Source organism: Triticum urartu, chromosome 4A (genome assembly GCF_056163025.1).
Source record: "Triticum urartu cultivar PI428250 chromosome 4A, HENAU_Tu73, whole genome shotgun sequence".
Classification (NCBI taxonomy): domain Eukaryota; kingdom Viridiplantae; phylum Streptophyta; class Magnoliopsida; order Poales; family Poaceae; genus Triticum; species Triticum urartu.
This window is the reverse complement of record NC_141876.1, coordinates 599,377,401-599,405,023: the sequence shown is the minus strand read 5'-3', so window position 1 is coordinate 599,405,023 and position 27,623 is coordinate 599,377,401. Positions and strand designations below refer to the sequence as shown.

Below are 27,623 nucleotides of genomic sequence, written 5' to 3'. Positions count from 1 at the left end.
CATCGGTCAAAATCCTGTGACGGAATCAACTAATTTACCTATCCAAAACTGTTTCAGACTGCTTTATAACCCAAGAGCGGACCAACAAAAATAACACATGGGTTGACAATCGAGGCAGGCACAAATCTTATGACGTAATCAACTAATGAACTACCCAAAGTTGTTTGTGCATATTGTCTTATAAGTGAGAGTGAATTGCAAAAAAAACCACCACATTTGGGGCATCGATTGCAGAAAACCACGAGGTCGCTAATCATTTGCAAAAAACACCGCACATTCAGTAAACTTTTTGCAGTGTGCACTGATCGACCGATTTGCTTCGTTTGAGTGCGTTTCCGACAGATGGGGCCCGGTTTCCCCCTACGTGGCATAACGGACGGCAAACGGCGCCGTCTGGTCGAGACGACTTGGTCGGCTCGCGTCGGACCGGCCGACCGCGCCGCCCCCACTCCACTTCTCACTCACTCGCTCCTCTGCTCTCCCTGGGGCTTCAATGGGGAAGGCGAAACCTGGCGGCGGCGACGGCCGCGGCGGCGCTTCCGCTGGCGATGCTGGTGGTGCTGGAGATCCACTGGAGCTCTCCGGGAGCTCGAATCCTTCTCAGGCGGTGCCTCCTCCCCAATCCCCGGACCCGCAGTACACGGCGGCTAGGGCATTTGCCAAGGCGGTGAAGGCAAATCCGACAGGCAGCCAACACTTTGCATCCTCCTTCGGCGGTGTGGTGTAAGCCATCCATCCTCTCCCCCTCCTCACTGTTTCCTTGTTTCCCCGATCTGGATTCTAGGGTTAGGGTTCTAGGACAAGTACAAAGTTGGGGATTATGTTGTTGGTATTTGGTTTGGATTATTGTGTGTAATGTTAGTGAACTGCAAATTAGCTTGCCCTTAATTATTCAGTCATGCTAACTGAATGTTATCTGTAATGTTTGGGTTCTAGGGTTAGGATTATTGGGTTACAGTAATGGTTTGGAGTGCAAATTAGTTGTAACACTAGTTTTCAACTTACACAGTAGTTTAACATAATTGCACTGCTCAGTCTTGCTAACTAAGATGTTTTTAACTTAACTTTAACATTAGTTTAACATAATGGCTCAGTAGTTTCAACTGCAATTGCACACTAGTTTTGAACATAATGGCTCAATAGTCAGTTGTTTTAACTGAATTGTTTAACACTAGGTTTACTGAATTTTATCTGTATTGTTCAACACAAGTTTTTATCTGAATGTTAACAACTATGTTAAATGAACTAGGTTGGATGATGAAGAATGGGAAGTGAGGTTCCATTTCTTTGATAGAGATAATTTGGAAAGAGCCATTTGCTTATTAGACATAACATATTGGAATCTTATTGCACTAATAGAGTTGGAAGGCTTTAGTTCAAGAGATTATATGTATTATGTCAGAGATCGAGGAGTTGGGGTGTCAGGAATGGAAGAATTAACTGATGATGACAAGGTTGAAGAAATGTTGGATGACATATGAAGTAAAGGAAATAATGTGGTTAACATTACAGTCATGAGAAGTGATGCACCCACACCAGCTGACCTGAACATTGGTCATGTTTATGAAGAGTAGGTCCCTTTGTCTGAATTAGGTGTACCACTTGTCTATGAGGTAGATACTTCAAGAGTTCTTTTCCCCAGTCCAGTTAAGCCCCAACCACAGCCTGTCCAGGTCATGAACACCCAGGAGAGTTCATGTTTGAAGCTTAAGGGTCCAAGTGAACCAGAGTTTGCATTGGACTATGGTAGTGAGAGGCATGAGTACTTCATGGAGACAGACCAAGATCAAGAGAAGATTGAGAAGATGATGGAGCAGAGGAGGAATGAAGAGATTGAAAAGTTTAGGACCAATAAGAAACAAAAAGAGAAGTACAAGGAAGCTAAGAGAAAACTTCCAGAGCTGCTTGCTGAAGAGTTCACTGATAGTGATAGTGACAATGAGATTTTAGAAGATGAAGACATAATAGCTAGGCTGGAGGCAATGAAGAGGCATAGAGCTGATCCTCTCAATCACTTTGAAGGAGACACTGATGTAGAAGAGCTTTATGAACCAGATGAGGAGGAGTTGGAGGATGAAGCAGGAGAGGAGGAGGTAGGACAGGATGAGCAAGCTGAGGAGGGTAGGAGAGGAGGAAGCACTATAGGAGGAAGTAGTGCAGGAGGAAGCAGCAGCACAGGAGGAAGCCAGAGGAAGGGGCCAACAACCAGATCACATGGAAGTCTTGACCAAATCATAGAGCAAGATTGGATACCTTCATCTGATGAAGAGAGCAACCCAGGTGACTTAAGTCAGGATGATAATGATGGTGCTCAGCTTCCAACATTTAGGCAACCAAATGGTAGGAAGAGCAGGGCCAGAAAGCAGAAGCCTAGGCTTTGGTATGATGAGAAGAGGGAGAACCCACAAGAACAATTTGTGAAGAAACTTTGTTTTCTAGATGTCCAACAATTCAGGAGAGCACTTCTTACATTTCACATCTCACAAAACAGGAACTACTCTTTTCATAGAAACTGCTCAGATAGAGTTATTGCAGTTTGCAGTACAGAAGACTGTCCTTTTTTTCATTGCTGCTTCTCAAATAGCACATGAGAAAACTTTTTGTATAAAGAAGATGAACTTGTACCACAATTGTGCTGCTGTAGGAGAGAGCACCAAAGTGACTGCAAGATGGTTGGCACATGAGTGTGAGGAACAATTGAGGGCAGACATAAACACACCAGTCCAGACCATAATAGCCAATTTGAAGAATAAACATGGAATAGAAGTGTCCATTCACATGGCCTACAGAGCAAGGAAAGCAGCTAAGAGTGTTGTCCAAGGAGATCAAAGGGCACAATACACAAGGATAAGGGATTACCTCCAAGCTGTGTTGGATACCAATCCAGGAAGTAGATGCATTGTTACAACAAAGCAATTGAAGGCCCATCCTAGCATAAATCCTAGATTCCATGGCTTGTTCATGTGCCTGAATGCTTGCAAAGAGGGTTTCCTAAATGGTTGCAGACCCTTCATAGGTACCTATATTAATTTGTGTGAACACAATCATTTATGTTGTCCTAGTACTGATGTGAAATTTTCTGCTGTAGGTGTTGATGGCTGCTTCATTAAGTTGACCACAGGGCAGCAAATATTGGCTGCAACTGGTAGAGATGGTAATAACAACATATTTCCCATTGCATTTGCAATTGTTGACAAGGAAGACACTACCAGCTGATCATGGTTTCTAACACAACTGAAGTATGCTCTTGGTGGTGAGTCAGGGAAGCATGGCTACTACACTATCATATCTGATAGACAAAAGGTAACTCATACACCACAGTACTTACAAATAGTGCAAATTAGAACATGCTTAGTACTTACAAATAGTGCAAATTAGAACATGCTTAGTACTTACAAATAGTGTCTTCTGGCATCATATTCAAACATTAGTTTACTTTCACAGGGTCTGCTTAAAGCAATAACCAATGTATTCCCAAATTGCCCTCAAAGATTCTGCCTTAGACATATTTATCAGAACTTCCAAACAGCTGGCTTTAGAGGTGAAGAGTTAAAGAAATACATGGATCAGGCTAGTTATTCATATACTGAGCATGGATATAATCAAGCAATGGATGGTATGAAAAAAGAGTGTCAAGCAGCTTGGAAATGGCTTAGTAAGATACCAAAGCATACATGGGCTAGACATGCCATGGACACAAATTGTAAAACTGACTTGGTTGTGAACAACATAAGTGAAGTATTCAATAAAATGATACTTGATGTGAGAGGAAAACCAATTAAAACCATGGTTGATGGGATCAGAACAAAATTGTTAGTTAAGTTCAATGCCAATAGGACCAAGACAGAGACAGCTAAGTGGCAGATATGCCCAACATATGCTGAAAAGCTGGAAGAAGCTAAACATCATTCCAGGTTCTGGCAGTCAATCAAGGCTGGACCTGATCTATACCAGGTTGCAAGTGAAGAAAGCACATATGCAGTAAATCTGAAAGATTACACATGTGGGTGTAGAAAATGGGACATGACTGGGGTTCCTTGCAATCATGGTGTTTCAGCAATTAACAAGGCTAAACTACATCCAGAAGATTTTGTTAATGCTTTCTTCAAGAAACCAATGTATCAACAAGCCTATAGTCTAATTGTCTACCCTGTGCCTAGACCTGATCTATGGCCAAAGACTGGGACCCCTGACATAGAGCCACCTGTTTTCAGAGACAAGCCAGGGAAGAAGCAGACAAAGAGGAGAAAGAATCAGTTTGAGAAGCCAGCTCCCAAGGATACTTCTAGGATGGCATCAATCACTTGTAGTAATTGCAATTTGAGTGGGCATAGGTACACTAGCTGCCACAAAAATCTTAAGCCAGCCCTTGCAATGAGAAGGAACCAACATCAGGTTAATTGTCCAAACTTCAAAAAATTCAGTTTATGATTATATTTCCTATACTATGTTCTAATCTTTGTATGTTTACACTGCAGGAAAACAGAAGAGTTGATGCAGCTTCATCAGCCCCAAGGGCAGCTCCATCAGTACCCAGGGCGAGAACTACAGCTCCACCAGCACCTAGGCCAGCTCCAGCAGTTCCCAAGGCAAGAACTACAGCTCCACCAGCACCTAGGCCAGCTCCATCAGCTCCTCCTGCAACTAGGAGAGCAACTGCATCTACTGTTGCTGCTTCTAGGTCAAGTTCATCTACTGCTACAGCTAGAAGGCCAAGTTCATCTACTGCTGGTGCTTCTAGGCCAAGTTCTTCTACTGCTGCAAAGAAAACATTCATACCACCTAGAGCTTCAGGTACTGGAAGGCTGAGAAAACCTTCTTACAAGATGTCTGAGTGGTTCAATTGTTCCCAGGGCAGCAAGAAAAAGTAATTTCATGATGGTGATGTTGAAAACAATTTCAAGTTTGTGATGTTGAAAACAATTTCAAGTTTGTGATGTTCAAAACAGCTGTGAGTTTGTCATGTTCAAACAAGTTTAATTCAGCCTATTTTGGCTACTTTGTGATGGCACTATGTAAGTTACCTAATTATGGTTGTGATCAAGACTTTTATGCATGAGGATGTCAAGTAGACTATGATAATGATTATGTTGAATATGATGCTGTCATTTAGACTTTGTTGCATCAAGCTATTTAGGATTTTATTGTTGGGTAACGTAGTAATTTCAAAATTTTCCTACGCACACGCAAGATCATGTGACGCATAGCAACGAGCGGGGGGAGTGTAATCTACATACCTAGTATATCGACAACGGAAGCGTTTGGTTGATGTAGTCGTTCGTCTTCACGATCCGACCGATCAAGCACCGAAACTACGGCACCTCCGAGTTCTAGCACACGTACAGCTCGATGACGATCCCCGGACTCCGATCCAGCAAAGTGTCGGGGAAGAGTTCCGTCAGCACGACGGCGTGGTGACGATCTTGATGTACTATTGCAGCAGGGCTTCGCCTAAACTCCGCTACAATATTATCGAGGACTATGGTGGCTGGGGGCGCCGCACACGGCTAAGGAAAAGATCACGTGGATCAACTTGTGTGTGTCTGGGGTGCCCCTGCCTCCGTATATAAAGGACTAAAGGGGGGAGGCTGGCCGACCAAGGAGGGCGCGCCAGGAGAGTCCTACTCCCTCTGGGAGTAGGATCCCCCCCCCAATCCTAGTTGGAATAGGATTCGCGGAGGGGGGAAAGAGAGAGAGGGGCCGACCCCCTCTCCTTGTCCTATTCGGACCAAGGGAGGGGAGGGGCGCGCGGCCCATGAGGGGCTGCCTCTTCTCTTTTCCACTAAGGCCCATCATGGCCCATATAGCTCCCGGGGGTTCCGGTAACCTCCCGGTACTCTGGTAAAATCCCGATTTCACCCGGAACACTTCCGATATCCAAACATAGGCTTCCAATATATCAATCTTTATGTCTCGACCATTTTGAGACTCCTCGTCATGTCCGTGATCACATCCGGGATTCCGAACAACCTTCGGTACATCAAAATGCATAAACTCATAATATAACTGTCATCATAACCTTAAGCGTGCGGACCCTACGGGTTCGAGAACAATGTAGACATGACCGAGACACGTCTCCGGTCAATAACCAATAGCGGGACCTGGATGCCCATATTGGCTCCTACATATTCTACGAAGATCTTTATCGGTCAGGCCGCATAACAACATACGTCGTTCCCTTTGTCATCGGTATGTTACTTGCCCGAGATTCGATCGTCGGTATTCCAATACCTAGTTCAATCTCGTTGCCGGTAAGTCTCTTTACTCGTTCTGTAATACATCATCCCGCAACTAACTCATTTAGTTGCAATGCTTGCAAGGCTTAAGTGATGTGCATTACCGAGAGGGCCCAGAGATACCTCTCCGACAATCAGAGTGACAAAACCTAATCTCGAAATACGCCAACCCAACATGTACCTTTGGAGACACCTGTAGTACTCCTTTATAATCACCCAGTTACGTTGTGACGTTTGGTAGTACCCAAAGTGTTCCTCCGGTAAACGGGAGTTGCATAATCTCATAGTTATAGGAACATGTATAAGTCATGAAGAAAGCAATAACAACATACTAAACGATCGGGTGCTAAGCTAATGGAATGGGTCATGTCAATCAGATCATTCTCTTAATGATGTGATCCCGTTAATCAAATAACAACCCATTGTTCATGGTTAGGAAACATAACCATCTTTGATTAACGAGCTAGTCAAGCAGAGGCATACTAGTGACACTTTGTTTGTCTATGTATTCACACGTGTATTATGTTTCCGGTTAATACAATTCTAGCATGAATAATAAACATTTATCATGATTATAAGGAAATAAATAATAACTTTATTATTGCCTCTAGGGCATATTTCCTTCAGTCTCCCACTTGCACTAGAGTCAATAATCTAGATTACACAGTAATGATTCTAACACCCATGGAGCCTTGGTGCTGATCATGTTTTGCTCGTGGAAGAGGCTTAGTCAACGGGTCTGCAATATTCAGATCCGTATGTATCTTGCAAATCTCTATGTCTCCCACCTGGACTAGATCCCGGATGGAATTGAAGCGTCTCTTGATGTGCTTGGTTCTCTTGTGAAATCTGGATTCCTTTGCCAAGGCAATTGCACCAGTATTGTCACAAAAGATTTTCATTGGACCCGATGCACTAGGTATGACACCTAGATCGGATATGAATTCCTTCATCCAGACTCCTTCATTTGCTGCTTCCGAAGCAGCTATGTACTCCGCTTCACATGTAGATCCCGCTACAACGCTTTGTTTAGAACTGCACCAACTTACAGCCCCACCGTTATGTAAACACGTATCCGGTTTGCGATTTAGAATCGTCCGGATCAGTGTCAAAGCTTGCATCAACGTAACCTTTTACGATGAGCTCTTTGTCACCTCCATATACGAGAAGCATATCCTTAGTCCTTTTCAGGTATTTCAGGATGTTCTTGACCGCTGTCCAGTGATCCACTCCTGGATTACTTTGGTACCTCCCTGCTAGACTTATAGCAAGGCACACATCAGGTCTGGTACACAGCATTGCATACATGATAGATCCTATGGCTGATGCATAGGGAACATCTTTCATATTCTCTCTATCTTCTGCATTGGTCGGGCATTGAGTCTTACTCAACTTCACACCTTGTAACACAGGCAAGAACCCTTTCTTTGCTTGATCCATTTTGAACTTCTTCAAAACTTTGTCAAGGTATGTGGTTTGTGAAAGTCCAATTAAGCGTCTTGATCTATCTCTATAGATCTTAATGCCTAATATGTAAGCAGCTTCACCGAGGTCTTTCATTGAAAAACTTTTATTCAAGTATCCCTTTATGCTATCCAGAAATTCTACATCATTTCCAATTAGTAATATGTCATCCACATATAATATCAAAAATGCTACAGAGCTCCCACTCACTTTCTTGTAAATACAGGCTTCTCCAAAAGTCTGTATAAAACCAAATGCTTTGATCACACTATCAAAACGTTTATTCCAACTCCGAGAGGCTTGCACCAGTCCATAAATGGATCGCTGGAGCTTGCACACTTTGTTAGCTCCCTTTGGATCGACAAAACCTTCTGGTTGCATCATATACAACTCTTCTTCCAGAAATCCATTCAGGAATGCAGTTTTGACATCCATCTACCAAATTTCATAATCATAAAATGCGGCAATTGCTAACATGATTCGGACAGACTTAAGCATCGCTACGGGTGAGAAGGTCTCATCGTAGTCAATCCCTTGAACTTGTCGAAAACCTTTTGCGACAAGTCGAGCTTTGTAGACAATAATATTACCGTCAGCGTCAGTCTTCTTCTTGAAGATCCATTTATTCTCAATTGCTTGCCGATCATCGGGCAAGTCAACCAAAGTCCATACTTTGTTCTCATACATGGATCCCATCTCAGATTTCATGGCTTCAAGCCACTTTGCGGAATCTGGGCTCACCATCGCTTCTTCATAGTTCGTAGGTTCATCATGATCTAGTAGCATGACTTCCAGAACAGGATTACCGTACCACTCTGGCGCGGATCTTACTCTGGTTGATCTACGAGGTTCAGCAGTATCTTGTTCTGAAGTTTCATGATCATTATCATTAGCTTTCTCACTAACTGGTGTAGGTGTCACAGAAACAGTTTTCTGTGATGCACTACTTTCCATTAAGGGAGCAGGTACAGTTACCTCGTCAAGTTCTACTTTCCTCCCACTCACTTCTTTCGAGAGAAACTCCTTATCCAGAAAGTTTCCGAATTTAGCAACAAAAGTCTTGCCTTCGGATCTGTGATAGAAGGTGTATCCAATAGTTTCCTTTGGATATCCTATGAAGACACATTTCTCCGATTTGGGTTCGAGCTTATCAGGTTGAAGCTTTTTCACATAAGCATCGCAGCCCCAAAAACGACAACTTTGGTTTCTTGCCAAACCACAGTTCATAAGGCATCGTCTCAACGGATTTTGATGGTGCCCTATTTAACGTGAATGCGGCCGTCTCTAGAGCGTACCCCCAAAACGATAGCGGTAAATTAGTAAGAGACATCATAGATCGCACCATATCTAGTAATTTACGATTACGACGTTCGGACACACCATTACGCTGTGGTGTTCCGGGTGGCGTGAGTTGCGAAACTATCCCACAATTTTACAAATGTACACCAAACTCGTAACTCAAATATTCTCCTCCACGATCAGATCGTAGAAACTTTATTTTCTTGTTACGATGATTTTCAACTTCACTCTGAAATTCTTTGAACTTTTCAAATGTTTCAGACTTATGTTTCATTAAGTAGATATACCCATATCTGCTCAAATCATCTGTGAAGGTGAAAAAATAACGATATCCGCCACGAGCCTCAATATTCATCGGACCACATACTGAAGGAAATATGCCCTAGAGGCAATAATAAAGTTATTATTTATTTCCTTATAATCATGATAAATGTTTATTATTCATGCTAGAATTGTATTAACCGGAAACATAATACATGTGTGAATACATAGACAAACAAAGTGTCACTAGTATGCCTCTACTTGACTAGCTCGTTAATCAAAGATGGTTATGTTTCCTGACCATGAACAATGAGTTGTTATTTGATTAACGAGGTCACATCATTAGTTGAATGATTTGATTGACATGACCCATTCCATTAGCTTAGCACCCGATCGTTTAGTATGTTGCTATTGCTTTCTTCATGACTTATACATGTTCCTATGACTATGAGATTATGCAACTCTCGTTTGCCGGAGGAACAATTTGTGTGCTACCAAACGTCACAACGTAAATGGGTGATTATAAAGGAGCTCTACAGGTGTCTCCAATGGTAGATGTTGGGTTGGCGTATTTCGAGATTAGGATTTGTCACTTCGAATGTCGGAGAGGTATCTCTGGGCCCTCTCGGTAATGCACATCACATAAGCCTTGCAAGCATTACAACTAATGAGTTAGTTGCGAGATGATGTATTACGGAACGAGTAAAGAGACTTGCCGGTAACGAGATTGAACTAGGTATTGGATACCGACGATCGAATCTCGGGCAAGTAACATACCGATGACAAAGGGAACAACGTATGTAGTTATGCGGTCTGACCGATAAAGATCTTCGTAGAATATGTAGGAGCCAATATGGGCATCCAAGTCCCGCTATTGGTTATTGACCGGAGACGTGTCTCGGTCATGTCTACATTGTTCTCGAACCCGTAGGGTCCGCACGCTTAAGGTTACGATGACAGTTACATTATGAGTTTATGCATTTTGATGTACCGAAGGTTGTTCGGAGTCCCGGATGTGATCACGGACATGACGAGGAGTCTCGAAATGGTCGAGACGTAAAGATTGATATATTGGAAGCCTATGTTTGGACATCGGAAGTGTTCCGGGTGAAATCGGGATTTTACCGGGTTACCGGGAGGTTACCGGAACCCCCCGGGAGCCATATGGGCCTTCATGGGCCTTAGTGGAAAGGAGAAAGGGGCAGCCCAAGGTGGCTGCGCCACTTCCCCCTCCCCTAGTCCTATTAGGACTAGGAGAAGGTGGCCGGGCCCCCTCTCTCTCTTCCCCCCCTTGGGAATCCTAGTTGGAATAGGATTGGGGGGGGGAGTCCTACTCCCGAAAGGAGTAGGACTCCTCCTGCGCCTCTCTCCCTGGCCGGCGCCCCCCTTCCCCCTTGGCTCCTTTATATACTGAGGTAGAGGCACCCTAGAACACACAAGTTGATCCACGTGATCTATTCCTTAGCCGTGTGCGGTGCCCCCTGCCACCATATACCTCGATAATACTGTAGCGGAGTTTAGGCGAAGCCCTGCTGCTGTAGTTCATCAAGATCGTCACCACGCCGTCGTGCTGACGAAACTCTACCCCGACACTTTGCTGGATCGGAGTCCGGGGATCGTCATCGAGCTGAACGTGTGCTCGAACTCGGAGGTGTCGTAGTTTCGGTGCTTGATCGGTTGGATCGTGAAGACGTACGACTACTTCCTCTACGTCGTGTCATCGCTTCCGCAGTCGGTCTGCGTTGGGTACGTAGACAACACTCTCCCCCTCGTTGCTATGCATCACATGATCTTGCGTGTGCGTAGGAAATTTTTTGAAATTACTACGAAACCCAACAGTGGCATCCGAGCCTAGGTTATTTATGTTGATGTTATATGCACGAGTAGAACACAAGTGAGTTGTGGACGATACAAGTCATACTGCCTACCAGCATGTCATACTTTGGTTCGGCTGTATTGTTGGACGAGACGACCGGACCAACCTTACGCGCACGCTTACGCGAGACCGGTTCCCTCGACGTGCTTTGCACATAGATGGCTTGCGGGCGACTGTCTCTCCAACTTTAGTTGAACCAAGTATGGCTACGCCCGGTCCTTGCGAAGGTTAAAACGGAGTCTATTTGACAAACTATCGTTGTGGTTTTGATGCGTAGGTGAGATTGGTTCTTACTTAAGCCCGTAGCAGCCACGTAAAACATGCAACAACAAAGTAGAGGACGTCTAACTTGTTTTTGCAGGGCATGTTGTGATGTGATATGGTCAAGGCATGATGCTGAATTTTATTGTATGAGATGATCATGTTTTGTAACCGAGTTATCGGCAACTGGCAGGAGCCATATGGTTGTCGCTTTATTATATGCAATGCAATCGCGATGTAATGCTTTACTTTATTACTAAACGGTAGTGATAGTCGTGGAAGCATAAGATTGGCGAGACGACAACGATGCTATGATGGAGATCAAGGTGTCGCACCGGTGACGATGGTGATCATGACGGTGCTTCGGAGATGGAGATCACAAGCACAAGATGATGATGGCCATATCATATCACTTATATTGATTGCATGTGATGTTTATCTTTTTATGCATCTTATCTTGCTTTGATTAACGGTAGCATTATAAGATGATCTCTCACTAAATTATCAAGAAGTGTTCTCCCTGAGTATGCATCGTTGCCAAAGTTCGTCGTGCCCAGACACCACGTGATGATCGGGTGTGATAAGTTCTACGTCCATCTACAACGGGTGCAAACCAGTTTTGCACACGCGGAATACTCAGGTTAAACTTGACGAGCCTAGCATATGCAGATATGGCCTCGGAACACGGAGACCGAAAGGTCGAGCGTGAATCATATAGTAGATATGATCAACATAATGATGTTCACCAATGAAATTACTCCATCTCACGTGATGATTGAACATGGTTTAGTTGATTTGGATCACGTGATCACTTAGAGGATTAGAGGGATGTCTATCTAAGTGGGAGTTCTTAAGTAATATGATTAATTGAACTTTAATTTATCATGAACTTAGTCCAGGTAGTATTAGCATATCTATGTTGTAGATCAATAGCTTGCGTTGTTGCTTTCATATGTTTATTTTGATATGTTCCTAGAGAAAAATTGTGTTGAAAGATGTTAGTAGCAATGATGCGGATTGGATCCGTGATCTGAGGTTTATCCTCATTGCTGCACAGAAGAATTATGTCCTTGATGCACCGCTAGGTGACAGACCTATTGCAGGAGCAGATGCAGACGTTATGAACATTTGGCTAGCTCAATATGATGACTACTTGAAAGTTTAGTGCACCATGCTTAAACGGCTTAGAATCGGGACTTCAAAGACGTTTTGAACGTCATGGACCATATGAGATGTTCCAGGAATTGAAGTTAATATTTCAAGCAAATACCCGAGTTGAGAGATATGAAGTCTCCAACAAGTTCTATAGCTAAAAGATGGAGGAGAATCGCTCAACTGGTGAGCATGTGCCCAGATTGTCTGAGTACTACAATCGCTTGAGTCAAGTGGGAGTTAATCTTCCAGATAAGATAGTGATTGACAGAATTCTCTAGTCACCATCACCAAGTTAGTAAAACTTCGTGATGAACTATGATATGCAAGGGATAACGGAAACGAATCCCGAGCTTTTCATGATGATGAAATTGATGAAGGTAGAAATCAAGAAAGAACATCAAGTGTTGATGGTTGACAAGATCACTAGTTTCAAGAAAAGGGCAAAGGGAAGAAGGGGAACTTCAAGAAGAATGGCAAGCAAGTTGCTGATCAAGTGAAGAAGCCCAAGTCTGGTCCTAAGCCTGAGACTAAGTGTTTCTACTGCAAAGGGACTGGTCACTGGAAGCGGAACTACCCCAAGTGATTGGCAGATAAAGAGGATGGCAAAGTGAACATAAGTATATTTGATATACATGTTATTGATGTGTACTTTACTAGTGTTTATAGCAACCCCTCAGTATTTGATACTAGTTCAGTTGCTAAGATTAGTAACTCGAAACGGGAGTTGCAGAATAAACAGAGGCTAGTTAAGGGTGAAGTGACGATGTGTGTTGGAAGTGGTTCCAAGATTGATATGATCATCATCGCACACTCCCCTATACTTTCGGGATTAGTGTTGAACCTAAATAAGTGTTATTTGGTTTTTGCGTTGAGCATGAATATGATTTGATCATGTTTATTGCAATATGGTTATTCATTAAAATCAGAGAATAATTGTTGTTCTGTTTACATGAATAAAACCTTCGATGGTCATACACCCAATGAAACAAGTTCATTGGATCTCGATCATAGTGATACACATATTCATAATATTGAAACCAAAAGATGCAAAGTTAATAATGATAGTGCAACTTATTTGTAGCACTGCCGTTTAGGTCATATTGGTATAAAGCGCATGAAGAAACTCCATGCTGATGGGATTTTGGAATCACTTGATTATGAATCACTTGATGCTTGCGAACCATGCCTCATGGGCAAGATGACTAAGACTCCGTTCTCCGGAGCGAGCAACTGACTTATTGGAAATAATACATACTGATGTATGCGATCCGATGAGTGTTAAGGCTCACGGCAAGTATCGTTATTTTCTGAACTTCACAGATGATTTGAGCAGATATGGGTATATCTACTTGATGAAACATAAGTCTGAAACATTTGAAAAGTTCAAAAGAATTTCAGAGTGAAGTGGAAAATCATCGTGACAGGAAAATAAAGTTTCTACGGTCTGATCGCGGAGACAAATATTTGAGTTACGAGTTTGGTCTTCAATTAAAACAATGTGGAATAGTTTCACTACTCACGCCACCTAGAACACCATAGTGTAAGGGTGTGTCCGAACGTCATAATCGTACTTTATTGGATATAGTGCAATCTATGATGTCTCTTACCGATCTACCACTATCGTTTTGGGGTTATGCATTAGAGACAACTGCATTCACGTTAAATAGGGCACCATCTAAATCCGTTGAGACGACACCATGTGAACTATGGTTTGGCATGAAACCTAAGCTGTCGTTTCTTAAAGTTTGGGGTTGCGATGCTTATATGAAAAAGTTTCATCCTGATAAGCTCAAACTCAAATCGGAGAAGTGCGTCTTCATAGGATATCCAAAGGAAACTATTGGATACACCTTCTATCACAGATCTGAAGGCAAGACTTTTGTTGCTAAATTCGGAAACTTTCTGGAGAAGGAGTTTCTCTCGAAAGAAGTGAGTGGGAGGAAAGTAGAACTTGACGAGGTAACTGTACCTGCTCCCTTAATGGAAAGTAGTGCATCACAGAAAACTGTTTCAGTGACACCTACACCAGTTAGTGAGGAAGCTAATGATAATGATCATGAAACTTCAGATCAAGATACTACTGAACCTCGTAGATCAACCAGAGTAAGATCCGCACCAGAGTGGTACGGTAATCCTGTTCTGGAAGTCATGCTACTAGATCATGATGAACCTACGAACTATGAAGAAGCGATGGTGAGCCCAGATTCCGCAAAGTGGCTTGAAGCCATGAAATCTGAGATGGGATCCATGTATGAGAACAAAGTATGGACTTTGGTTGACTTGCCCGATGATCGGCAAGCAATTGAGAATAAATGGATCTTCAAGAGGAAGATGGACGCTGATAGTAGTGTTACTATCTACAAAGCTAGAATTGTCGCAAAAGGTTTTCGACAAGTTCAAGGTGTTGACTACGATGAGAGTTTCTCACTCGTATCTATGCTTAAGTCTGTCCGAATCATGTTAGCAATTGACGCGTTTTATGAAATCTGGCAAATGGATAAACAAAACTTCATTCCTTAATGGATTTACTAAAGAAGAGTTGTATACGATGCAACCAGAAGGTTTTGTCAATCCGAAAGGTGCTAAAAAATGTGCAAACTCCAGCAATCCATCTGTGGACTGGTGCAAGCATCTCGGAGTTGGAATATACGCTTTGATGAGTTGATCAAAGCATATAGTTTTATACAGACTTGCGGTGAAGCCTGTATTTACGAGAAAGTGAGTGGGAGCACTACAGCATTTCTGATAAGTATATGCGAATGACATATTGTTGATCGGAAATAATGTAGAATTATTCTGTAAAGCATAAAAGGAGTGTTTGAAAGGAGTTTTTCAAAGAAAGACTTCGGTGAAGCTGCTTACATATTGAGCTTCAAGATCTATAGAGATAGATCAAGACGCTTGATAAGTTTTTTCAATGAGTACATACCTTGACAAGATTTTGAAGTAGTTCAAAATGGAACAGTCAAAGAAAGAGTTCTTGCCTGTGTTACAAGGTGTGAACTTGAGTAAGACTCAAAGCCCGACCACGGTAGAAAATAGAAAGAGAATGAAAGTCATTCCCTATGCCTCAGTCAGAGGTTCTATAAAGTATGCCATGCTGTATACCAGATCTATTGTATGCCCTACCACTGAGTTTGGCAAGGGAGTACAATAGTGATCTAGGAGTAGATCACTGGACAGCGGTCAATATTGTCCTTAGTGGAATAAGGATATGTTTCTCGATTATGGAAGTGAAAAAAAAGGTTCGTCGTAAAGGGTTACGCCGATGCAAGTTTGACACTAATCTAGATGACTCTAAGTCTCGGTCTAGATACATATTGAAAGTGGGAGCAATTAGCTAGAGTAGCTCCATGCAGAGCATTGTTGACATAAAAATTTGCAAAATACATGCGGATCTGAATGTGGCAGACCCGTTGACTAAGATTCTCTCACAAGCAAAACATGATCACACCTTAGTACTCCTTGGGTGTTAATCACATAGCGATGTGAACTAGATTACTGAATCTAGTAAACCCTTTGGGTGTTGGTCACATAGCGATGTGAACTATGGGTGTTAATCACATGATGATGTGAACTATCGATGTTAATCACATGGTGATGTGATCTAGATTATTGACTCTAGTGCAAGTGGGAGACACGCAGGTCATATAAAAGAATAAAGACAACTCCTATGGCTCCTGCCGGTTGTCATACTCATCGACATGCAAGTCGTGATCCCTATTACAATAGCATGAACATCTCATACATCACATATAGATCATTCATCATTCATCACAACTTTGGCCATATCATATCACAAACCACTTGCTGCAAAAACAAGTTAGACGTCCTCTAATTGTTGTTGCAAGTTTTACGTGGCTGATTTAGGGTTCTAGCAAGAACGTCTTCTTACCTACGTTAAAGCCACAACGTGATTTGTCAACTTCTATTTACCCTTCATAAAGACCCTGTTCATCGAATCCGCTCCAACTAAAGTGGGAGAGACAGACACCCGCCAACCACCTTATGCAACTAGTGCATGTTAGTCGGTGGAACCGGTCTCACGTAAGCGTACGTGTAAGGTTGGTCCGGGCCGCTTCATCCCACAATACCGCTGAAGCAAGAAAAGACTAGTAACGGCAAGAAAGTTGACAAATCTACGCCCACAACTCATTGTGTTCTACTCGCGCAAGAAGAACTACGCATAGACCTAACTCTGATACCACTGTTGGGGAACGTTGCAGAAAACAAAAAATTTCCTACTCGTTTCACCAAGATCTATCTAGGAGTTCATCTAGCAACGAGTCATCAGATGCATCTACATACCTTGTAGATCGCGTGCGGAAGCGTTCAAAGAACGGTGATGATGTAGTCGTACACGACGTGATCCAGATCACCGATGACCAAGCGCCGAACGGACGGCACCTCCGCGTTCAACACACGTACGGGACGGGAGACGTCTCCTCCTTCTTGATCCAGCAAGGGGAAAGGAGAGGTTGATGAAGATCCAGCAGCACGACGGCGTGGTGGTGGATGCAGGGCGTCACAGTAGCAGGGCTTCGCCTATACTGCGAGAGAGAGACGTAACGGGGAGACAGGGAGGCGCCAGGGGCCGGTGTATGAAATCCCTCCTCTCCCCCACTATATATAGGAGGGCCAAGGGGGGGTGGTGCGCAGCCTAGGAGATCTGATCTCCTAGGTGCGGCGGCCAGGGGGAGGATTCCCTCCCCCCCAAGGCACCTAGAGGTGCCTTCCACCACTTGGACTCCTCCCCCATGGAAACCCTAGGCGCATGGGCCTAGTAGGGCTGGTGCCCTTGGCCCATGTAGGCCAAGGCGCACCCCCTACAGCCCATGTGGACCCCCGGGACAGGTGGCCCCACCCGGTGGGCCCCCGGGACCCCTCCGGTGGTCCCGGTACAATACCGATAACCCCAAAACTTGTCCCGATGGCCGAAACAGCACTTCCTATATATAATTCTTTACCTCCGGACCATTCCGGAACTCCTCGTGACGTCCGGGATCTCATCCGGGACTCCGAACAACATTCGGGTTCCTGCATATACATATCTTCACAACCCTAGCGTCACCGAACCTTAAGTGTGTAGACCCTACGGGTTCGGGAGACAAGCAGACATGACCGAGACGACTCTCCGGCCAATAACCAACAGCGGGATCTGGATACCCATGTTGGCTCCCACATGCTCCACGATGATCTCATCGGATGAACCACGATGTCAAGGATTCAATCAACCCCGTATGCAATTCCCTTTGTCAATCGATATGTTACTTGCCCGAGATTCGATCGCCGGTATCCCAATACCTCGTTCAATCTCGTTACTGGCAAGTCACTTTACTCGTACCGTAATGCATGATCCCGTGACCAGACACTTGGTCACTTTGAGCTCAATATGATGATGCATTACCGAGTGGGCCCAGTGATACCTCTCCGTCATACGGAGTGACAAATCCCAGTCTTGATCCATGTCAACCCAACAGACACTTTTGGAGATACCCGTAGTCTACCTTTATAGTCACCCAGTTACGTTGTGACGTTTGGCATACCCAAAGCACTCCTACGGTATCCGGGAGTTACACGATCTCATGGTCTAAGGAAAAGATACTTTGACATTGGAAAACTCTACCAAACGAACTATACGATCTTGTGCTATGTTTAGGATTGGGTCTAGTCCATCACATCATTCTCCTAATGATGTGATCTCGTTATCAATGACATCCAATGTCCATAGTCAGGAAACCATGACTATCTGTTGATCAACGAGCCAGTCAACTAGAGGCTTACTAGGGACATGTTGGTGTCTGTTATTCACACATGTATTACGATTTCCGGATAATACAATTATAGCATGAATAAAGACAATTATCATGAACAAGGAAATATAATAATAATGCTTTTATTATTGCCTCTAGGGCATATTTCCAACAGTCTCCCACTTGCACTAGAGTCAATAATCTAGTTACATTGTGATGAATCGAACACCCATGGTATTCTGGTGTTGATCATGTTTTGCTCTAGGGAGAGGTTTAGTCAACGGATCTGCTACATTCAGGTCCGTATGTACTTTACAGATCTCTATGTCTCCATTTTGAACATTTTCACGAATGGAGTTGAAGCGACGCTTGATGTGCCTTGTCTTCTTGTGAAACCTGGGCTCCTTGGCAAGTGCAATAGCTCCAGTGTTGTCACAAAAGAGTTTGATTGGCCCCGACGCATTGGGTATGACTCCTAGGTCGGTGATGAACTCCTTCACCCATATAGCTTCATGTGCTGCCTCCGAGGCTGCCATGTACTCCGCTTCACATGTAGACCCGCCACGACGCTCTGCTTGCAGCTGCACCAGCTCACTGCTCCACCATTCAACATATACACGTATCCGGTTTGTGACTTAGAGTCATCCAGATCTGTGTCGAAGCTAGCGTCGACGTAACCCTTTACGACGAGCTCTTCGTCACCTCCATAAACGAGAAACATTTCCTTAGTCCTTTTCAGGTACTTCAGGATATTCTTGACCACTGTCCAGTGTTCCTTGCCGGGATTACTTTGGTACCTTCCTACCAAACTTACGGCAAGGTTTACATCAGGTCTGGTACACAGCATGGCATACATAATAGAACCTATGGCTGATGCATAGGGGATGGCGCTCATCTCTTCTATATCTTCTGCCGTGGTCGGACATTGAGCTGAGCTCAATTTCACACCTTGTAACACAGGTAAGAACCCCTTCTTAGAATGATCCATATTGAACTTCTTCAATATCTTATCAAGGTATGTGCTTTGTGAAAGACCTATGAGGCGTCTCGATCTATCTCTATAGATTTTGATGCCTAATATATAAGCAGCTTCTCCAAGGTCCTTCATTGAAAAACTCTTATTCAAGTAGGCCTTGATGCTGTCCAAGAGTTCTATATCATTTCCCATCAATAGTATGTCATCTACATATAATATGAGAAATGCTACAGAGCTCCCACTCACTTTCTTGTAAACGCAGGCTTCTCCATAAGTCTGTGTAAACCCAAACGCTTTGATCATCTCATCAAAGCGAATGTTCCAACTCCGAGATGCTTGCACCAGCCCATAAATCGAGCGTTGGAGCTTGCACACTTTGTCAGCATTCTTAGGATCGACAAAACCTTCCGGCTGCATCATATACAATTCTTCCTTAAGGAAACCATTAAGGAATGCCGTTTTGACGTCCATTTGCCATATCTCATAATCGTAGAATGCGGCAATTGCTAACATGATTCGGACGGACTTTAGCTTCGCTACCGGTGAGAAAGTCTCATCGTAGTCAACCCCTTGAACTTGTCGATAACCCTTAGCGACAAGCCGAGCTTTATAGATGGTCACATTACCATCCGCGTCTGTCTTCTTCTTAAAGATCCATTTATTCTCTATGGCTCGCCGTTCAACGGGCAAGTCAGTCAAAGTCCATACTTCGTTTTCATACATGGATCCTATCTCGGATTTCATGGCTTCTAGCCATTTGTCGGAATCCGGGCCCGCCATCGCTTCTTCATAGTTCGAAGGTTCACCGTTGTCTAACAACATGATTTCCAAGGCAGGGTTGCCGTACCACTCTGGTGCGGAACGTGTCCTCGTGGACCTTCGAATCTCAGTAGGAGCTTGATCAGAAGTATCTTGATCATTATCATTAACTTCCTCTCTAGTCGGTGCAGGCACCTCAGGAACATTTTCTTGAGTTGCGCCATTTGCCGGTTCAAGAGGTAATACTTCATCAAGCTCTACTTTCCTCCCACTTACTTCTTTCGAGAGAAATTCTTTCTCTAGAAAGGACCCATTCTTGGCAACAAAGATCTTGCCTTCGGATCTGAGGTAGAAGGTGTACCCAATAGTTCCTTTTGGGTATCCTATGAAGACGCATTTTTCCGACTTGGGTTCGAGCTTCTCAGGTTGAAGTTTCTTCACATAAGCATCGCATCCCCAAACTTTTAGAAACGACAGCTTAGGTTTCTTCCCAAACCATAATTCATACGGTGTCGTCTCAACGGATTTCGACGGAGCCCTATTTAAAGTGAATGCGGCAGTCTCTAAAGCATAGCCCCAAAAAGATAGCGGTAAATCGGTAAGAGACATCATAGATCACACCATATCCAATAGAGTGCGATTACGACGTTCGGACACACCGTTACGTTGAGGTGTTCCAGGCGGCGTGAGTTGTGAAACTATTCCACATTTTCTTAAGTGTGTGCCAAACTCGTGACTCAAGTATTCTCCTCCACGATCTGATCGTAGAAACTTGATTTTCCTGTCACGTTGATTCTCAACCTCACTCTGAAATTCCTTGAACTTTTCAAAGGTTTCAGACTTGTGTTTCATTAAGTAGATATAGCCATATCTACTTAAATCGTCAGTGAGCGTGAGAACATAACGATAGCCACCGCGAGCCTCAACACTCATTGGACCGCACACATCAGTATGTATGATTTCCAATAAGTTGGTTGCTCGCTCCATTGTTCCTGAGAACGGAGTCTTGGTCATTTTACCCATGAGGCATGGTTCGCATGTGTCAAATGATTCATAATCAAGAGACTCTAAAAGTCCATCTGCATGGAGCTTCTTCATGCGTTTGACACCTATGTGACCAAGGCAGCAGTGCCACAAGTATGTGGTACTATCATTATCAACTTTACATCTTTTGGTACTCACATTATGAACATGTGTAGTAATACGCCCGAGATTCATTAAGAATAAACCATTTACCATAGGAGCATGACCATAAAACATATCTCTCATATAAATGGAACAACCATTATTCTCAGATTTAAATGAGTAGCCATCTCAAATTAAACGAGATCCCGATACAATGTTCATGCTCAAAGCTGGCACTAAATAACAATTATTGAGGTTTAAAACTAATCCCGTAGGTAAATGTAGAGGCAGCGTGCCGACGGCGATCACATCGACCTTGGAACCATTCCCGACGCGCATCGTCACCTCGTCCTTCGCCAGTCTCCGTTTATTCCGCAGCTCCTGCTGTGAGTTACAAATATGAGCAACGGCACCGGTATCAAATACCCAGGAGTCACTACGAGTACTGGTAAGGTACACATCAATTACATGTATATCAAATATACCTTTGGTGTTGCCGGCCTTCTTGTCCGTTAAGTACTTGGGGCAGTTCTGTTTCCAGTGACCCTTCCCTTTGCAATAAAAGCACTCTGTCTCAGGCTTGGGTCCATTCTTTGGCTTCTTCCCGGCAGCTTGCTTGCCGGGCGCGGCAACCTCCTTGCCGTCCTTCTTGAAGTTCTTTTTACCCTTGCCTTTCTTGAACTTAGTGGTTTTATTGACCATCAACACTTGATGTTCCTTCTTGACTTCTACCTCCACTGATTTCAGCATAGAGAACAACTCAGGAATGGTCTTTTGCATCCCCTGCATGTTGAAGTTCATCACAAAGCTCTTGTAGCTTGGTGGAAGCGACTGGAGGATTCTGTCAATGACCGCATCATCCGGGAGATTAACTCCCAGCTGAGACAAGCGGTTATGTAACCCAGACATAGTGAGTATGTGCTCACTGACAGAACTGTTTTCCTCCATCTTACAGCTGAAGAACTTATCGGAGACTTCATATCTCTCGATCCGGGCATGAGCTTGAAAAACCATTTTCAGCTCTTCGAACATCTCATATGCTCCATGTCTCTCAAAACGCTTTTGGAGCCCCGGCTCTAAGCTGTAAAGCATGCCGCACTGAACGAGGGAGTAGTCGTCAACACGTGTCTGCCAAGCGTTCATAACATCTTGGTTCTGTGGGACGGGTGGATCACCTAGCGGTGCTTGTAGGACATAATCTTTCTTGGCAGCTATGAGGATGATCCTCAGGTTCCGGACCCAGTCCGTATAGTTGCTGCCATCGTCTTTCAGCTTGGTTTTCTCTAGGAACGCGTTGAAGTTGAGGAGTACGTGGGCCATTTGATCTACAAGACATAGTGTAAAATATTTTAGACTAAGTTCATGATAATTAAGTTCATCTAATCAAATTATTAATGAACTCCCACTTAGATTAGACATCCCTCTAGTCATCTAAGTATTACATGATCCGAGTTAACTAGGCCGTGTCCGATCATCACGTGAGACGGACTAGTCAACGTCGGTGAACATCTTCATGTTGATCGTATCTTCTATACGACTCATGCTCGACCTTTCGGTCTTCTGTGTTTCGAGGCCATGTCTGTACATGCTAGGCTCGTCAAGTTAACCCTAAGTGTTTTTCATGTGTTCCGAGGCCATGTTTGTACATGCTAGGCTCGTCAACACCCGTTGTATGTGAACGTAAGGATCCATCACACCCGATCATCACGGCGTGCTTAGAAACGACAAACTTTAGGAACGGTGCACAGTTAGGGGAGAACACTTCTTGAAATTGTTATGAGGGATCATCTTATTTACTACCGTCGTTCTAAGTAAACAAGATGCAAAACATGATAAACATCACATGTAATCAAATAATTAACGTGACATGATATGGCCAATATCACATAGCTCCTTTGATCTCCATCTTGGGGCTCCATGATCATCTTGTCACCGGCTTGACACCATGATCTCCATCATCATGATCTCCATCATCGTGTCTCCATGAAGTTGCTCGCCAACTATTACTTCTACTACTATGGCTAACGCGTTTAGCAATAAAGTAAAGTAATTTACATGGCGTTTCTCGATGACACGCAGGTCATATAAAAGAATAAAGACAACTCCTATGGCTCCTGCCGGTTGTCATACTCATCGACATGCAAGTCGTGATCCCTATTACAATAGCATGAACATCTCATACATCACATATAGATCATTCATCATTCATCACAACTTTGGCCATATCATATCACAAACCACTTGCTGCAAAAACAAGTTAGACGTCCTCTAATTGTTGTTGCAAGTTTTACGTGGCTGATTTAGGGTTCTAGCAAGAACGTCTTCTTACCTACGTTAAAGCCACAACGTGATTTGTCAACTTCTATTTACCCTTCATAAAGACCCTGTTCATCGAATCCGCTCCAACTAAAGTGGGAGAGACAGACACCCGCCAACCACCTTATGCAACTAGTGCATGTTAGTCGGTGGAACCGGTCTCACGTAAGCGTACGTGTAAGGTTGGTCCGGGCCGCTTCATCCCACAATACCGCTGAAGCAAGAAAAGACTAGTAACGGCAAGAAAGTTGACAAATCTACGCCCACAACTCATTGTGTTCTACTCGCGCAAGAAGAACTACGCATAGACCTAGCTCTGATACCACTGTTGGGGAACGTTGCAGAAAACAAAAAATTTCCTACTCGTTTCACCAAGATCTATCTAGGAGTTCATCTAGCAACGAGTCATCAGATGCATCTACATACCTTGTAGATCGCGTGCGGAAGCGTTCAAAGAACGGTGATGATGTAGTCGTACACGACGTGATCCAGATCACCGATGACCAAGCGCCGAACGGACGGCACCTCCGCGTTCAACACACGTACGGGATGGGAGACGTCTCCTCCTTCTTGATCCAGCAAGGGAAAGGAGAGGTTGATGAAGATCCAGCAGCACGACGGCGTGGTGGTGGATGCAGGGCGTCACAGTAGCAGGGCTTCGCCTATACTGCGAGAGAGAGACGTAACGGGGAGACAGGGAGGCGCCAGGGGCCGGTGTATGAAATCCCTCCTCTCCCCCACTATATATAGGAGGGCCAAGGGGGGGTGGTGCGCAGCCTAGGAGATCTGATCTCCTAGGTGCGGCGGCCAGGGGGAGGATTCCCTCCCCCCCAAGGCACCTAGAGGTGCCTTCCACCACTTGGACTCCTCCCCCATGGAAACCCTAGGCGCATGGGCCTAGTAGGGCTGGTGCCCTTGGCCCATGTAGGCCAAGGCGCACCCCCTACAGCCCATGTGGCCCCCCGGGACAGGTGGCCCCACCCGGTGGGCCCCCGGGACCCCTCCGGTGGTCCCGGTACAATACCGATAACCCCAAAACTTGTCCCGATGGCCGAAACAACACTTCCTATATATAATTCTTTACCTCCGGACCATTCCGGAACTCCTCGTGACGTCCGGGATCTCATCCGGGACTCCGAACAACATTCGGGTTCCTGCATATACATATCTTCACAACCCTAGCGTCACCGAACCTTAAGTGTGTAGACCCTACGGGTTCGGGAGACAAGCAGACATGACCGAGACGACTCTCCGGCCAATAACCAACAGCGGGATCTGGATACCCATGTTGGCTCCCACATGCTCCACGATGATCTCATCGGATGAACCACGATGTCAAGGATTCAATCAACCCCGTATGCAATTCCCTTTGTCAATCGATATGTTACTTGCCCGAGATTCGATCGCCGGTATCCCAATACCTCGTTCAATCTCGTTACCGGCAAGTCACTTTACTCGTACCGTAATGCATGATCCCGTGACCAGACACTTGGTCACTTTGAGCTCAATATGATGATGCATTACCGAGTGGGCCCAGTGATACCTCTCCGTCATACGGAGTGACAAATCCCAGTCTTGATCCATGTCAACCCAACAGACACTTTTGGAGATACCCGTAGTCTACCTTTATAGTCACCCAGTTACGTTGTGACGTTTGGCATACCCAAAGCACTCCTACGGTATCCGGGAGTTACACGATCTCATGGTCTAAGGAAAAGATACTTTGACATTGGAAAACTCTACCAAACGAACTATACGATCTTGTGCTATGTTTAGGATTGGGTCTAGTCCATCACATCATTCTCCTAATGATGTGATCTCATTATCAATGACATCCAATGTCCATAGTCAGGAAACCATGACTATCTGTTGATTAACGAGCCAGTCAACTAGAGGCTTACTAGGGACATGTTGGTGTCTGTTATTCACACATGTATTACGATTTCCGGATAATACAATTATAGCATGAATAAAGACAATTATCATGAACAAGGAAATATAATAATAATGCTTTTATTATTGCCTCTAGGGCATATTTCCAACATTGGATACCGACGATCGAATCTCGGGCAAGTAACATACCGATGACAAAGGGAACAACGTATGTTGTTATGCGGTCTGACCGATAAAGATCTTCGTAGAATATGTAGGAGCCAATATGGGCATCCAGGTCCCGCTATTGGTTATTGACCGGAGACGTGTCTCGGTCATGTCTACATTGTTCTCGAACCCGTAGGGTCCGCACGCTTAAGGTTACGATGACAGTTACATTATGAGTTTATGCATTTTGATGTACCGAAGGTTGTTCGGAGTCCCGGATGTGATCACGGACATGACGAGGAGTCTCGAAATGGTCGAGACGTAAAGATTGATATATTGGAAGCCTATGTTTGGACATCGGAAGTGTTCCGGGTGAAATCGGGATTTTACCGGGTTACCGGGAGGTTACCGGAACCCCCCGGGAGCCATATGGGCCTTCATGGGCCTTAGTGGAAAGGAGAAAGGGGCAGCCCAAGGTGGCTGCGCCACTTCCCCCTCCCCTAGTCCTATTAGGACTAGGAGAAGGTGGCCGGCCCCCCTTTCTCTCTTTCCCCCCTTGGGAATCCTAGTTGGAATAGGATTGGGGGGGGGGGGGGGGAGTCCTACTCCCGGAAGGAGTAGGACTCCTCCTGCGCCTCTCTCCCTGGCCGGCGCCCCCCTTCCCCCTTGGCTCCTTTATATACTGAGGTAGAGGCACCCTAGAACACACAAGTTGATCCACGTGATCTATTCCTTAGCCGTGTGCGGTGCCCCCTGCCACCATATACCTCGATAATACTGTAGCGGAGTTTAGGCGAAGCCCTGCTGCTGTAGTTCATCAAGATCGTCACCACGCCGTCGTGCTGACGAAACTCTACCCTGACACTTTGCTGGATCGGAGTCCGGGGATCGTCATCGAGCTGAACGTGTGCTCGAACTCGGAGGTGCCGTAGTTTCGGTGCTTGATCGGTTGGATCGTGAAGACGTACGACTACTTCCTCTATGTCGTGTCATCGCTTCCGCAGTCGGTCTGCGTTGGGTACGTAGACAACACTCTCCCCCTCGTTGCTATGCATCACATGATCTTGCGTGTGCGTAGGAAAGTTTTTGAAATTACTACGAAACCCAACACATACATCTGTATGTATGATTTCCAACAAATCTGTTGCTCTCTCCATAGTACCGGAGAACGGCGTGTTGGTCATCTTGCCCATGAGGCACGGTTCGCAAGTACCAAGTGATTCATAATCAAGTGGTTCCAAAAGTCCATCAGTATGGAGTTTCTTCATGCGCTTTACACCGATATGACCTAAACGACAGTGCCACAAATAAGTTGCACTATCATTATCAACTCTGCATCTTTTGGCTTCAACATTATGAATATGTGTGTTACTACTATCGAGATTCAACAAGAATAGACCACTCTTCAAGGGTGCATGACCATAAAAGATATTACTCATATAAATAGAACAACCATTATTCTCTGATTTAAATGAATAACCGTCTCGCATCAAACAAGATCCAGATATAATGTTCATGCTTAACGCTGGCACCAAATAACAATTATTTAGGTCTAATATTAATCCCGAAGGTAGATGTAGAGGTTGCGTGCCGACTGCGATCACATCGACTTTGGAACCGTTTCCCACGCGCATCATCACCTCGTCCTTAACCAATCTTCGCTTGATCCGTAGTCCCTGTTTCGAGTTGCAAATATTAGCAACAGAACCAGTATCAAATACCCAGGTGCTACTGCGAGCATTAGTAAGGTACACATCAATAACATGTATATCACATATACCTTTGTTCACCTTGCCATCCTTCTTATCCGCCAAATACTTGGGGCAGTTCCGCTTCCAGTGACCAGTCTGCTTGCAATAGAAGCACTCAGTTTTAGGCTTAGGTCCAGGTTTGGGTTTCTTCTCTTGAGTAGCAACTTGCTTGCCGTTCTTTTTGAAGTTCCCCTTCTTCTTTCCTTTGCCCTTTTTTCTTGAAACTAGTGGTTTTGTTGACCATCAACACTTGATGCTCCTTCTTGATTTCTACCTCCGCAGATTTCAGCATTACGAAGAGCTCGGGAATAGTCTTATTCATCCCTTGCATATTATAGTTCATCACGAAGC

General features: G+C 44.4%; 1 protein-coding gene across 1 annotated transcript in view; it reads left to right on the top strand.

Annotated features, from left to right (window-relative positions):
* The first annotated feature begins 3,750 nt into the window (after positions 1-3,750).
* LOC147977113 (uncharacterized) overlaps positions 3,751-27,623 on the top strand; it is a 33,145-nt gene continuing 9,272 nt past the window's right edge. Inside the window, exons 1-2 of the mRNA XM_087521067.1 lie at positions 3,751-4,395; positions 4,479-4,867. Coding sequence (XP_087377193.1) covers positions 3,751-4,395; positions 4,479-4,867 — 1,034 coding nt within the window. The remainder of the gene's footprint in view (positions 4,396-4,478; positions 4,868-27,623) is intronic.